The sequence below is a fragment of the Eucyclogobius newberryi genome, unplaced genomic scaffold, assembly GCF_026437365.1.
Source record: "Eucyclogobius newberryi isolate DKJ021-1_F unplaced genomic scaffold, fEucNew1.0.hap1 SCAF_17, whole genome shotgun sequence".
NCBI lineage: Eukaryota > Metazoa > Chordata > Actinopteri > Gobiiformes > Gobiidae > Eucyclogobius > Eucyclogobius newberryi.
Genome location: NW_027315801.1, coordinates 25,586,306 through 25,600,635, shown reverse-complemented (window position 1 = coordinate 25,600,635; position 14,330 = coordinate 25,586,306). Strand labels below are relative to the sequence as shown.

At 39.8% G+C, this 14,330-nt stretch overlaps 1 protein-coding gene across 2 annotated transcripts in view; it reads right to left on the bottom strand.

Moving 5' to 3' along the window:
- The window catches only part of tafa5l (TAFA chemokine like family member 5, like), a 72,393-nt gene that overhangs the window by 28,976 nt on the left and 29,087 nt on the right, over positions 1-14,330 (bottom strand). The window contains exons 3-4 of one of the 2 annotated variants that reach the window (XR_011927138.1): positions 5,065-5,192; positions 2-67 (exon numbers count right to left, since the gene is read on the bottom strand). Coding sequence is in view for 1 of the 2 variants with exons in the window: in XM_072449623.1 (XP_072305724.1) it covers positions 5,065-5,192 (128 nt within the window). In the remaining variant the exon portion in view is untranslated. The remainder of the gene's footprint in view (position 1; positions 68-5,064; positions 5,193-14,330) is intronic. The other variant, XM_072449623.1, reaches the window with a different exon arrangement.

Below are 14,330 nucleotides of genomic sequence, written 5' to 3'. Positions count from 1 at the left end.
CAGTAAGAAGGTTGCAGGTTCAATCTCTGGGCTGCCATGGATTCTCTCTGGGTACGCCAGCTTCTTCCTACAGTCCAAAGACAGAGATGTATAGGTGAACAGGTAAATTGCCCAAATGGATATCACAGTGAACAATTATCATGGAACTAACTAGGAATTTTATACATTTATTAATGTGTGATATGAGGCAGTTATGGTCAAGACAGTAACCAACAAGTACACTCAGTAAGCACTGTAAATATGTTAATGTTCCACCTGGTGAGAAACAAACACATAAACAAGTTCATGTATTTTAGAAAACATTAACAAAAGCATTTTGTTAGGAGTGACTCACAGGGCATTAAAAGTGTTGTTCAAACGTACCAAACAAGGTTTTGATTAAATCCAATGCTTGCCTTTTCAATACTTAAATATTGCTGATAAAATAGAGTGTCAGGGTAGATGTAATTAGCATAATTGCAATAAATACCCTGGTGATTGGCAGGATTCAAATGAATTGAGCTTTTTCTCAAACTGCATTGATCTGAGCCTGCTCAGCCAAATGCCAACACGGATCATTTAAGAAAAATCGAGTCCTTCCCTATCAAACACAAAAAGTAGAATGTTTTTAGGTTTGGATTCAAGAACATTTATAATAAACACTGGATTTCTTATTTAGGAAAACATCTTTTTTCTCCTCATCCGTCTCTTGCACTCCAGCTTGATCAATGGTCTTTATAGATTTCTCATTAGTGTTTATCTTCCCGAATGCGCTTTCCTCCCATTTTGGGTCTTAGAACAAATACCTTGTCTGTTTTGCTGCCAAACGCTACCTCTGCCCACACAAAAACCAAAAGCCAGTGATTAGCGTCGCCGACAAAAGTCCACTCAGCAATTGAGGATGCGAAGGGATATGCAGTGGAATGTAAAATCTGCATTTGGAGATGTATGTGCAAACGATGCTGTCGGGCTGCATTAGTGCGTGGTGGGCAGGGAATGAGAGGAGCTGTGAAGGGCGCACACCGAGGTAAAGAAAGCACAGTCTAACAGAGTCAAGCTCAGCGTAAACTTTGACCTTGTGTAGCTACAGGTCCTCTGTGCTGTCCAGCCTGTCATGTACAGCTGACATCAACCGACTGCACTGTGCTCCTCTCCATCTGCCTCTGCTGTTCTCTTTCTCTGCTTCTGTATCTGCTTCTTAAACACAACATTCTCTGTCGACAATAAACAGGAGGGGAAGAAAAAGAATCCACCGTGCAGTATGTAGAGCTAACTGCTATGTTGAGGCAGGCAAATTCAAACAAATGCTTAATTAAAGTACCATACTACTAATTGCGTCCACACCAGCAGAGACAGCCTGGTGCTATTCAATCACTGACAACAATGACAGGAAGACTGAACAGATAGACAGTAGTACCAGCTTGTTGTTGATGATGAAAAGCTCAAAGTCTAGAGAGGAACACGTTTGTGGATAAGATGGGTATATGCACTGGCTGTCACTTTTGAAGGTGTCACATTCATATTCCACCAAGAGGATGCATTTTTGAATCAATCTGAAGCTATATCAGCATATCTCAGGTGCTTTGGTACAGCTTTGTGTTTCTCGTTATGTCTTACAGTTAATGCATTGTCTTATGACTAATATGCCACAGCTGAATAAATTCATGACATAAATTGGTCAAGCTTCATTAGGATTCATCGTAATGAATGTGCCATCAAAGGTTCCATATGTAGCTGAAAGAAACAGATTTTTTAAATGTAACCGTGGCCAGTGTTGAGGTGAGATGTTTAGGGATTATTTTAACAAACCATTATGACAAAACGTATTTCGATCTACCAACCTGCATTTCTCATGTTAAAACTAGATGAAAACTAGCTTATTAATGAATATATGCATTTATATTTGTTTCAAATTATACACCGAAAGCCTGAATTCTATGTGTCATGAGGAGCCTACATTTACCCGTTTAAAGTACCCGTTTGTGTTTTGTTTTTTTCATACATGGATTTTTCTGCAAACAAATTAAAAAAGGAAAACACGTCTCACATTGATGTGGGCGACATGAATAAAACATTCCTGGGTATCTATATGGACCCATTCAATAAATCATTCTTACACATTGACTTCTTTCAATACCACAACAGTGTGGGTAATTAGCAGCTATTGGCTATTGGACTATTCCCATGCTCCCGCTGTAAGAACACGGCCTACATGCCTTTAGTGCTCAGAACTCAATCTTTAGCACCTGACACAGAGTAGCACAGTGTGAAACTGAAAGGGATTTGTGTTGTGAACGGCAAGGACACTGTATCTATGGCTACTCACTGGTGGACCAGCAGACCACAGAGCCAGGGGAGGGACGATCGTTGGCTGTTCTATATGCAACCGTCGCACTGAAAACAACACAGCCTCTCTCCTGTGCTTCACAACAGGCCTAGACCTCTTTATGGATATGGTCAGGCCTTAAAATAACTCACTTTAAAATAAATTTCAGTGCTGTAAATACGATGGAAAAGTCCATAGGTCAATACTAAGACTTCAATAATGTTGCATATGTCACTTCTTATTTTTTTTACTTATGTTTAATGCATTTTTTAGTTATCATAAGATCACCATAATTATTTTCTAATACAGAATTGTCGGTTAGGAGACACATTTGCAGCAATCGTACGAGAAACTAGTGCCTGAATGAAAAATAATAGAAAGGCATATGTGTTCAGATTGTATTATGGTGCATTGAAACTGTGTTTTAAGATGTTTAGTACATTATCAATAAAATATATTTCTGAAAAATAAACAATTAGACCAAATGCATTATAAAACACAAAAGCCAAGCCCTAGTCTAATACCGGGAATAACAATGCCTTACATTTGTAATACGTTTCACAGGCTGGACAAAGCCTCTCAAAGCACTACACTGTGGTCATTATTTCTTCACGCTACACTCAGTAAGCCATTTTTGTAGCCACAGATGCCCGGGGCAGACTGATGGAATTGAGGCCAATCTGCGCCATCGGCCCCCCCATCCACCAGCAGTCATTCACGCACACACCACTTTCATACCAGGCCTAACAACACAGCGACAGAACTTGGTCCAAACAGGGATTTCCGTATGCAACAGAAAACATTGACTATACTTTCAATGTGCCAGAAAACTAGTGCTTATAAATATTAAATGCCACCATGATCAGCAAAAGCAGCTTTGGTAGCTAAGGGTATAAAATTATGATGCAAGGTTGAGATCCCACAAAGCAGCAGAAGACACCATATTGGAGCTGTATGTATGTAATATGCATTCATTTACATTTCTCATAGAGTCAGGGAGAAGTCACACATTCATATTCTAACATCTGATTCACCACTGGAACACTGGTTCATCAGCAAGTTCAATGTATTTTGTATGTATTTTTCATATTATAACTCTGATACTGAGCAATTCTTAAAAAAAGAATAAATAAGAATTAGAGCTGGTTGGCAAATATGCACAGCTAAAGATTAAGCTTAAAATAATGTTTCTCAAGTCCATGTACAAAGTAATGACCCAAATAACTACTTGATTAACAGTTTGAACGTAAAATGTGTTTAAAATCTGATTTATGATAAATGAGTTGATGGTATCATAAGGTAAGATGTAAAAAGCAACATATAGATTGTGTCACTCTAGACTCCAGACCAAACCACATTTACTCAAGTAAGAGTATTGTTACTTCCAACAAACATTACTTCAGTAGAAATAAAAGTATGGTGTCAGAAAACTACTGTGAAAAGTACAATTTCTTCTAAAATATACTAAAATTAAAATACAGTAAATGTGCGAGTACTACACTGCCTGTCCAAAAAGAAAAGTCGCCACAGAAAAAAGGGTCACACGCCCTGATATTTTGTTGGACCGCCTTTAGCTTTGATTAAGGCACACATTCACTGTGGCATCATTTCAATTAGCTTCTGCAAAATTAAAAGATTTATTTCCATCCAATGTTGCATTATTTTTCACCAGTTTATCTTGTGTTGATGTGAGAGAGTGACCAGTGCACAAAGCCTTCTCCAGCTCCAAACACTCTCACTGGGGTTCAGATCTATAGTACATTAGTTTCTGCTTCTCCTTAGATATTTTCTCTGCTTGATGCCAATGATTTGACCCTTCTCAAACACATTGACATCTTTTCCATGACCATGGGATGTGTCTCTCCACATGGTTGTTTCAGACATGAGAAGCCCCTCACTGCATCAGTTGGGTTTAAATATTGTGTTACAGCTGAAAGATCATCACCCATGCAGCAGTTTTCTTGTATTTGCTTAGTTGAATCCAAGTGGCAACTTTTTTATGGACAGACAGTGTATCATCCTCTGCCGGTGTGTGTCCAGTCCTAACTGTGTAGGCCCTCTGCATGAGATAAAATTCAGTTTATTAATCATCTGCATTTGTCATAGATGTTTTCAATAGGCAAGACATGTTGAATTTAGTTTGAGTGACACATGAGGACATTCAAGAATCAGTTTATTAAGCTGTTTTAACACAAATCACAGTCTACAACACCACAACATGGACACGGTCCCTTACACAAGGTTACTGTGATTAAATTATTGTATCAATAGAATTGTACATGGTAGTTTACACTCCTCATAGTCATTTAACCGACTAGGTGGCTGTCTCTCATTTAATTTAGCTGTAATTTAAGTTCACCTGCTGCAGACTTACTCCAAACTTTAATCTTAGAAAATATCCAGAAATACTTTCAAATGTATTCTGTTAATCCTTGATACTAATGCCGAGGCTAATCTAACAGCTCAGTCATGTTCAAACTCCAGTCTTTTCTATATCCTTTATACTGGCAGTCGACCAAACGCATTAATATTAAAGGCTATGAGTTTGCCATTAAAATAATGAGTGTGGGAGCTCCAGACCTCAGAGTTGGATGCTGTGCGAGCCAGTATTTTCTCTACTCTAATCCTGAAGACTCACCTGCTGTTTTAGTGAGAGGTCTTGGTTCTAGCCCCCGGTTAAAACTTCACATTGCACAAGGCTTCACAGTGGAAACGTCGGATACATATGGAGAGCATTAATGAGTTGTCTTGTAGATTACCGTGACGGTCTTGATGCGGCCGCTGCCTTTGGTGCAGGTCCATCCCGAGCGGTTGAACAAGAGGCTGCAGAGCTCCCCCTCCAGGCAAGGGGTCATCTCACACCACTGTCTGCTCCTGACAATACGGGCTAACAAAGACACACAAAACATGCACAGAAAGAATTAGAGTATGTATTTCAAAGGTTTTGTACCATAGAATTCTTAAAACATCTTAAAACACTAGTCATCAGAGTGAAGCATAAAGAGCCATAAGACAGTCTCAATTATTAACTGACATCAGACCTAAATTATAAGAATTGTTAGCATTTTTCCCCCAAAAAATTGCTAGTTTTCTTTTCTATTACAAAATACTAAAAAATGCCGTTCTCTAGCCTCAAAATCGAATGTGAGTTTCACAAAAAGTATAATTTGTGGTAAAATATGTAATAGGATAATTCTGTACTTAGTAAAATAATCTTCTATCAAATAAACACAGCATGTAAAATAGAACAGTAAATGTCTTTACACGAGGCTCTGATATCACTGAGGGGCTTTCATTTGACATTTTATGATATTCTGCAGCTAATACTAATTTCCCATTGAAATCATAGTATGTTAAATCCAAAATTTGCCTAAAGTTTCTTCTGGAAGAATGGCTTTGATCACTGCAAATAATACTAGCATGTACTGTATATTCTTATATTCCCCACTGTCTCTGAGAAGATTTTTACATTTTTATGGCAATCGATTTACAACATGTTAGTATAGTGGTAAACCAGTGGAATCTTCAATCAAATGTATTTTTGCTAACTCTTAAATTTTACCGGCAAAATATGGTGGATTTTGCCAACACCAGTTTGATCACGATCTCTCCTGCGCAATGCGACGTATCCTTGATGTGCAGTTCAAGGATACGTTGCAAGTCTAAGATGACACTTCTTTCTCAAACCAAAACAACAAAAAACAAACAAAAATTAAAATTGCCTTGTGACACTTGTAGGGCCAGTAAACAAATACTCTCCATAAGCATCCTCCTGTAGATGATTCTGCCTGTGCTATTCATTAAGGTTTCACTGAGGCTCCACCAAATCTAATTGCCTGTGGTGATGGTGGTGGTGGTGATGGTGGTGGTAACCTTTACACACTGCTTCATAAATTACTATTTTATTAAGGCACAACACTAAGGTTTTTTTTTAATGTTTTTGACATTTTGTTAAATTAAATTCCATTTGAAATTGGGGTTAAGTGCTGCCCGGTGGTCGAGTGGTTAATGCAGAGCGCACTTATGCCGAGCTCCTAGTACAGTCGGCAGTGTCGTAGGTTCAAACCAACATTTGCTGCATGTCCTCCCTTCTCTCTCATCCCCATTTCACACTCCCCTCTCTTATCAATACAGCCTGCGGGCCCAAAAAAATACTTAAGGCGAGTGTCCACTGCACTATTTTTTTTATTTGCATTTGAAAGCTCTTGTGTTGTGGCTCCAAAATGTAAGTTGTAGGTTTCACAGTGATAAAGCGGCAAAGAATAAACCGTTGTACGACCAAATACATGTTGCAATTGATATGAAACAGTATCTGATGTTTTGCAATCTTAGACGCAGTCTACTATCAATCTTTGTAAAATCTGTGACCAACATTATCACAAGCTCACCACAGACGTGAACGGGACCATATCTCTACATTTTGCTTTCATTTACATTCCCAAGAGCAAAAACACTGCTAGCATGTACTGTGTCTAGTGCAAGCCACAGCCAACCGGCACAACTAAGTGACTTGCTGTGCCTGCTCAGACAAAATGTTGTCGTACTAATCAGTTGAACCATCACAGTGTGAATGTTGCTGTATTGCAATATAATTGTTTTCATGTCTTGTATGTCTTGTGACATAGATAAATCTTATAATACAAAAAAACATGCAGTGGGCACCAGGCTTTGCAGGGAACACTTTGAAATGCAGCCTGTGGGAGAAGAGTGTATTCAAGTGCATTCCAAATGCTTCATAGAAACTGAATGGACCTAAAATAAGATGTTCTGGTGTGACAGACATAGACTGTCCTCCTGTCGTCAGCCTGCCTGACTCTGAATTAGCATCCGCTCATAGTCCACACTGATAAGCGCTGATTGTTCTTTACACAGCGCGCTAAAGCAACGCTGAAAGGTTATCAGCTCTCCCTGGACCTGGCCCAGGCTCTGCTCCTGCTGTCCCACAATCCCTCGGGGCGCCGCATTGTGGAACATGGTGGGCAAATTGAAAGAGAGGAACTACAATTCATCGAATGTCCAAAGAGATGAGGCAGAAACACGAAGACAGCTGGGATTTGGAAAAGGAGGCCTGGTGACATTTTACTGCGAGGTATTCTTGGTCCAGGCCTAGGTATCAGTCTGAAATTGGTCTTTGGAGTGTCAGACTGCAATTGCCACTCCACTCTAAGGATCCGTCGTCCTGTGGTATTTATCAAGCTCAAAGTATGTAACCACACACATGCTCCCACTTCGAATTACCGCCTGGACAGTCAGTCTCCCTTAGCAAATAATAGATATTGTCAACACATGGGAAGAGCAGCAGTGCTTTTTAATCTGCCCTTGCGCTGCAGTGAGATGGCACTGGGAGACATCCGTGGAACAAAACAAGCCAGGAAGCTGTCATCTCACTCAGCCGAGCAAGCCGGAGAAAATAGTAAAGCCTCCTCAACTCCAGAAGACAACACATGGCACTAGCTATGGCCCCAGTCAGAAATAGTTTGGTTTGCTTGGGGGGGGGGAAATCCAAAGTGACCTAAGCCCTTACATAGCAGTGTAGTGCGGGGAATTTTCATTTTCGCAACCATCCGTCAGACCCAACAAAGCATAGATTTATCAGTCAGTTGCAGATGTAGTTTTGAGTACATTACAGGACCAGCAGAACTCGATTTCCAGGGGCACGGCATAAAAAGCTGAGTTGGCAAAGTGTTGGGAGTGCTGACTAACCATGGAGAGCGTAAGCCAGAGCGGAGCGTTGGAGGAAGCTGGCTCGAATAAATGCATTTTTCAGCGGCTGCCACGGGATACGGCCACTCGATAGCTCGCCCTTGTAACTTTTTCAATGCCACGCACCACACGGTGACTTGATCTATGATGACTTGATGAATTTCTCTGCACTGCGAGCCATGGAACAGTGTTTTGGTCAAATGGGGAGCACAGCATTTTTAACTTCATCAACAGCAGCATCGAATGAATAACACAAGCCGCAGCCGCACAGCGCAGTTTGGCTACAACGCTGTCTCCATCCATCAAAACAGTCTTGTCAAAAAATCCTGGCACACACAAATATGTAAGCGTTTAAAAACTCTTCCACAGCACAGACACCTACACTTAACAGCCCTGTCTACAGCTCACAGGAAGATGTGCAGAGAAATATTCATGTAGTTGTTTCTGTTATGGCAAAACAGGTTCTGACATTGGAATTTGGCATTTACAGTGAACTCGGGGAAATCTAATTGTCATGTTTTCTTGTTATGAACGCCAATTGTTGGACTATTGAGCATTCAAAATATTTTATATTCACTTTTGATATTGTTAAATCGTGTAATCATTCAGACATTCTGGTAAGGTTCCATAGCAAAATAAAATTGAGTTATCTTAAATTAAATGCAAACTATTGTCCAGTTGACAGATTTGAAATGTTCTTTTGCTACCCTAATGCAATAGCAGTTTAAAGTTTGTATCAGTTGACCCTATGAATTGGTTGGATATTCAATCTGTCTCATCAAGCTTCTCTGTTATATCTGAATGCTATGATATATCTCACATCTCTCTTATTGTCTCACCTCATGGTCACAGACCTCAAGACTTAAACCAGTCCTATCATTGTACAAGTAGTAATTAAGGCATTTGACAGAAAACCCATGAGGTGAAATCACTGTGATATCATCCAAAAACATCATCTTTTCACCTTTGAAGATTTCACCACTAATAACTGGTCTGACTGTCAGACGTCAGGGCTCTTTCAGACCTAAAACCAAAGCCTCTGTCAAAGGAGACTGTAGTGTAGTTCCAGTTTTTCCTCCTCTGTCTTCCCCCTTTAATTAAACTGCAGACTGACCTGAACATCTTTAGCAAACCTCTGAAACTGTGGCTGAAAATGTGTGCTCACGTGATCATTTTGAGTGAAATTCATGTTGTTATAATTGTCTACTTACCTTTGCTTATTTATAAAGTTTTGTACAATGCATTGTTCTAAAAGCCTCCTATGGACAGGTGCTGAAAATGTGTCTTTTTGCCATAACACTTGAAACAATGCATCTGGTTTGTCCACATCAAATAAAATAAAATGTATCCATGGGTTTAGAATCAGAATCAGAAAAAGGTCATTGAACACAGTTTGCAGGAACATTGACATTAAGGTGCAACATAAAACAATTATTTTGCACCTTAATGTGCAACATAATTGTTGGGGAGGACATGCAGACTCTCTCTGGGTGGAGTCTGCATGTCCTCCCTGTGTTACCGTGGGTTCTCTCCGGGTTCTCCGGCTCCTCCCACTGTCCAAAGACATGCATGTGTTAGGCAAAATAGGTGACTCTAAATTGGCCCTAGTGATTGAATGTGAGCGTGAACTGTCTGTAATGTCTATGTCTCTGTGTCGGCCCTGTGACAAGTTGGCCACTGTCTAGGATGTACCCCGCCTAAGGCCCGAAGTCACTGGGATAGGCTCCAGTCACCCGCGACCCCGAAAGGGAACAAGCGGTAGAAAATGGATGGATGGATAAAACAATTAATAATAAAATAATAATAATAGCAATGTCTATAGAAACGTAAATGACATGCATAAATTAAGAATTAAAAAATAAACTTGGTCTCAGTATGTACACAAATATTTACACAAATTTACAGTTTAGGTTATTGTATAGTATTTGTATATTTAGTTTAGCTTTACCGTTCCAAAATTCCCCCTGTCCCAGCTGTGGCTTAAATAACAGCAACAGTGGAGGTAATGGAACATCTGGCCGTGTTGGTCGGAGCAGACACGGTCTGGTTGACTGTTGGGTGGCGCCTCCTCTTCCCATCTCCCGGAGAGTCCCACTCAGGGACAGAGGACATGGGGCCAGGCCTCGTCAGCTGCCAGTGTCCATGCTGGCCCCTGGCTCTGGACCTCCCCATAGATCACACAGAGGGCCATCTGTCCCCCTCCTGCATCGTGCCAGGCCCTGTCCAGTCCAGCAGAAGACAACACCGCCAGACGGGACTTAGAGAAGGGCATCGTGATCATCTGCCTGATGAAATTCTGTCTAAAGTGACATCAAATTTTACCAAGGCCACGGGCAATTCATCTGAAATCAGATGAGTAAGAAATGAGAGGGGAACAGACCGTAAATGTAGACTCCTTGGCTCAAAAATAGCAAGAATCAAAAGCTACTCATTTTGGGTAATTGAAAAATGTTGTTAAATGCCACTTGTGCCAAATACGAGATGAGCAACGCGCCACAGCCAAACAATATAAACAGTAATTAGCAGGCCTTCTGGATAATGTTAATTAAGCTCCAATCATGGATCAATGTGTGAGTCACCAGATTTCCCGCCCTCTGTCCACTGTAGCTGCACCACAAGTCTAATTGTCGGGTTGTCCTAATTCTGACATGACAAAAGCCAAAGCAACATGCAGCAGCCAAATGTAGCAACGCCATTGGTCCATATTTGGGCTTTAGAGCTCTAAGCTGCCACATCACATTTGTACACTGAAAATATTGTTAACAATATTGTTGAAGGACTCTACTAGACCAAGCATGTGATGTTTGCCATGATAAACAGATCCATCGAAGCACACATAGGCCTGCAGTAGCTCAGTGGCTAAAGCGTCCGCCCACCAGCCTGCAGGCAGAAGACTTGGGACCATATTTTGGTCCTGGAGAGAGCGTTAACGTGGGCGCAATTGATGACAGTGCAGGGGGTGGAATTCTAGACAAGAGGCGTGATTATGCCAAAATATGAGGTGTTGTAAAACAAACTGAGGGCGTGGTCTGGTGCCAGAATCGTAACTAATAAACTTCAAAACTAGTGCACTGGAGTCATGTTACTATCCCTACATGGACAAGATAATTATAACAAAACCGCATTCATAGGCATAAATAACACAAATTATAAGTTATAGAATAATGAATACAGTAACATTTTATGTGGTGTATTATGTGTATTATATTCCCCCCACTCACGTAAACAGAGCAGCACCTTTCTGGATTCAGAAAGGAGTATTTTTGACACACGAAGGGTGGATCAAACCAGCGTTAATAAAGCTAAATGCAACTTTTTGGGAATAATGTTAGAAAATGGTTAAAAGCTCAGAAAACCCAATTTGCATAATATGTGTCCTTTCAGCAAAATCAGTTTTGTGTTGGAGAAATCAGGATCCCAAAAATATATTTTCAGACCTATTCTATCTTTAAGAAATGGTACAAAATATTATCTGTATTTATTCTCAAAAGCCTGAAGCTCTTTCCATCAGCAGAATCTTATCGCGATGGCCATCAGAGCAATGTGGTGGCATAGCAACAACTGACTGGTACCAGCGAGGGAGGGAGAGGAGCAGATTAAAGTCAGATTAGAGGCAGAGCAGGGAACAGCAGATGATCCTCCAGTGTACAGAGCACCCCAGAGAGCACCACAGAAACGAAGCACCGAGGGAGGCGCCAAGAACGGAATCAGGCTCCAAAAGAGAGCAGCAAAATGTGAAGACTAGAAAGTTCACTTCGACTGAAAATGCATTACATCATGTCCACATTGTAGATAAAAACATTCTTCCGTAACAATATTTTGACCATAAGTGTCCTCCGCCAAGTTCCTATAGTGTGTTCCCTTCAGCTTTCTGGGTAATTTTTTTTTTTTAATACGTTCATCATGTGACTGTTGCATTCCAAACAATTAATCAGTTAATCAAAATAATAATTGATAGATAATTGCTAATCGATTAGCAAAATGATTGTTTATTGCAGTCCAACTTGAGTCTGTATTGAGAGTCAAACATGAGCCGGACCGCTTTGGAAGCCAGACCTCGCAGAGTCCACTCTGGGTCAGAGATAGTGTGCGGGGTTAAAAACACATTTTATTTTTTACTATTTATGTATTAAAACAAAAACACAAATAAAACAAACAAACCGATGCATGTGGGTCATCCAGACCCAAACATCTTTGTATGTCCCTGAGATGGTTAAATATGTATTTTAAGGGTGCTTGAATTTTCCTTTGTCGCCCCCTGCTGTCTCTGGGCAGAAAACCAGACTTGCAACATTTGACGACGTCGACCCCAAGACAACTCTTCTGAGAAACCCTGGCTCTTTTTTTATATACATATATACATATTTGGTCATGTTAAATGTTTTTTTATCTTATTGTCTTATTATGATAAAAATATATATATAATATATGATTATGATAAAAAGATATATATATAATGCTTTTGCGTCAACCTGTGGAAAACATATCATTAGTAGCATTAAAGTGGTAACTCTGCTTCATCTGAGAGTTCACATTTTCTGCGATTGGCCTTTCATGTATCTGTCAGTTCGAAAGGGAGATTATCACCGAGGGCGGAGCTCGTTCACCCAACCTGTGTGAGTTCACGTGCTTTTGGTGTCTAAATATTAAGTTGCTTACTGTAATTCTTCAAAGATTATTCTTCACTTAATCAGAAATATATTGCATCAATCTTATTTGCAGTTAAATCTACTTTGCCTTCCACCAGTCAAATGCCCACTATGTCACAACTCAGGTCATCTGGTTTTGTTTATGCGATGAAACTTCTATTTAGATGTCACCACATGAAAGCACCATTAATCCACCTGTCACTCACTCAGAGCCTGACAGAGACCAATAATAGGGTTGGAGGAAATGTCTTCCCATTGAGACTTTGAATGCTGTATGTGTATTTCTCTTATAATAATCCCAATCTACGCAATAACATAATTTCCCTTATAAGAATCCACATCCAACATATAATGACAAACAAAGCACTGAATTTGTAAACTGCTCAGGCTTTAAAATGATTTCTACTTGAATATGATGTTCGCTCTTAGCACACTCTGGTTCAGAAGTGTGAACTGTTATGGTGTGAATTAAATTAGGCATAAAACAATGCACATCATTCCAACAGCGCTGTCATAACACAGTGTACCATAACAGGTAAACATGATGAGAGGCAGAAGCTTACAAAACGCAGCACTAAAACTCAGAGATGTTTCAAAGGATGTGCCCAGAATGTTCTTCAACGTTGCATGTTATTCTATAGGCTACATCTGTTCAACAATTGTTTTTTGCACCGTATAATAACCTAAATCACCTCATCATATGGCAGCCACTTAAAGCATTCAGTTTTACAATGGTATGGATGCAATTTAAACTATGCCTAGCCAATAAATTGTTAGAAAAGCAAAACATTTCTTGCACATTTTTGCAGGCGTCTATCTCTGTTGGAGAAATATAATAATATAGAGTTGATGTCAGTCCAGAAGCAGAGAAGGGTCAGGTCAACATGATGCAGGATATGAAAAAATAAGCACAATCACTATGGAGCAGATGGAGTGGGTTCTTTTAGTACATGACGAGCGGTAAAATAAATCACAGGGTTTTTCATATTTTGTCAATTTTATTATTATCGCTATTATTCTTTAATAAACATGGCTTCTGTTAAAATCAAGATACACTTTGTGAATCAACTTAAAGCATTACTGTGTTCAACTCCAGTAGCGTTTGAAACTAAATATTTTCCCCCTCTAAAGTCTGAACTCAAAACTATACATTTATTGCTATAGGATTGGATCGGCTTTCCATTAAAAACACTCAAGAAAATAATTGCTATCTGTGAATTAAGTCAGGATTTTCTATAGTGTTTTCACGAGAACCAGACTTGAATATGAACATGAAAGAACGACCGTACATGAAACATTCCAATAAAACATCTTAGGGGAATCTTTACAGCACCAAAGGGGTTTGATTGGAGTGCATGCTGGGCTTTGTTCCAGCCGTAACCTTGTAAGATTCCTGGCTCTGACAGTTATCAAAATGTCTCACCCCACTCTTCCTCCCCTTTCATGTTTGTATTTGTCCAATTAAATGAAATCCTATATTTTTAACACTCTCTCTTAAAACACAATAAACAGCCCATGTTAAATTTAAGTTTGGGACCCACTCGATCGAAACATGAAAGTGTCATCTGGATGCTCTATCAAGCCATTCTTTGTGTCATTACAATTTTGGAATCAAGCAATTTCCTAAATGTCTTTGTCCTCTTTCATTCTTGCTCTGCCTCCAGTCCCCTGAA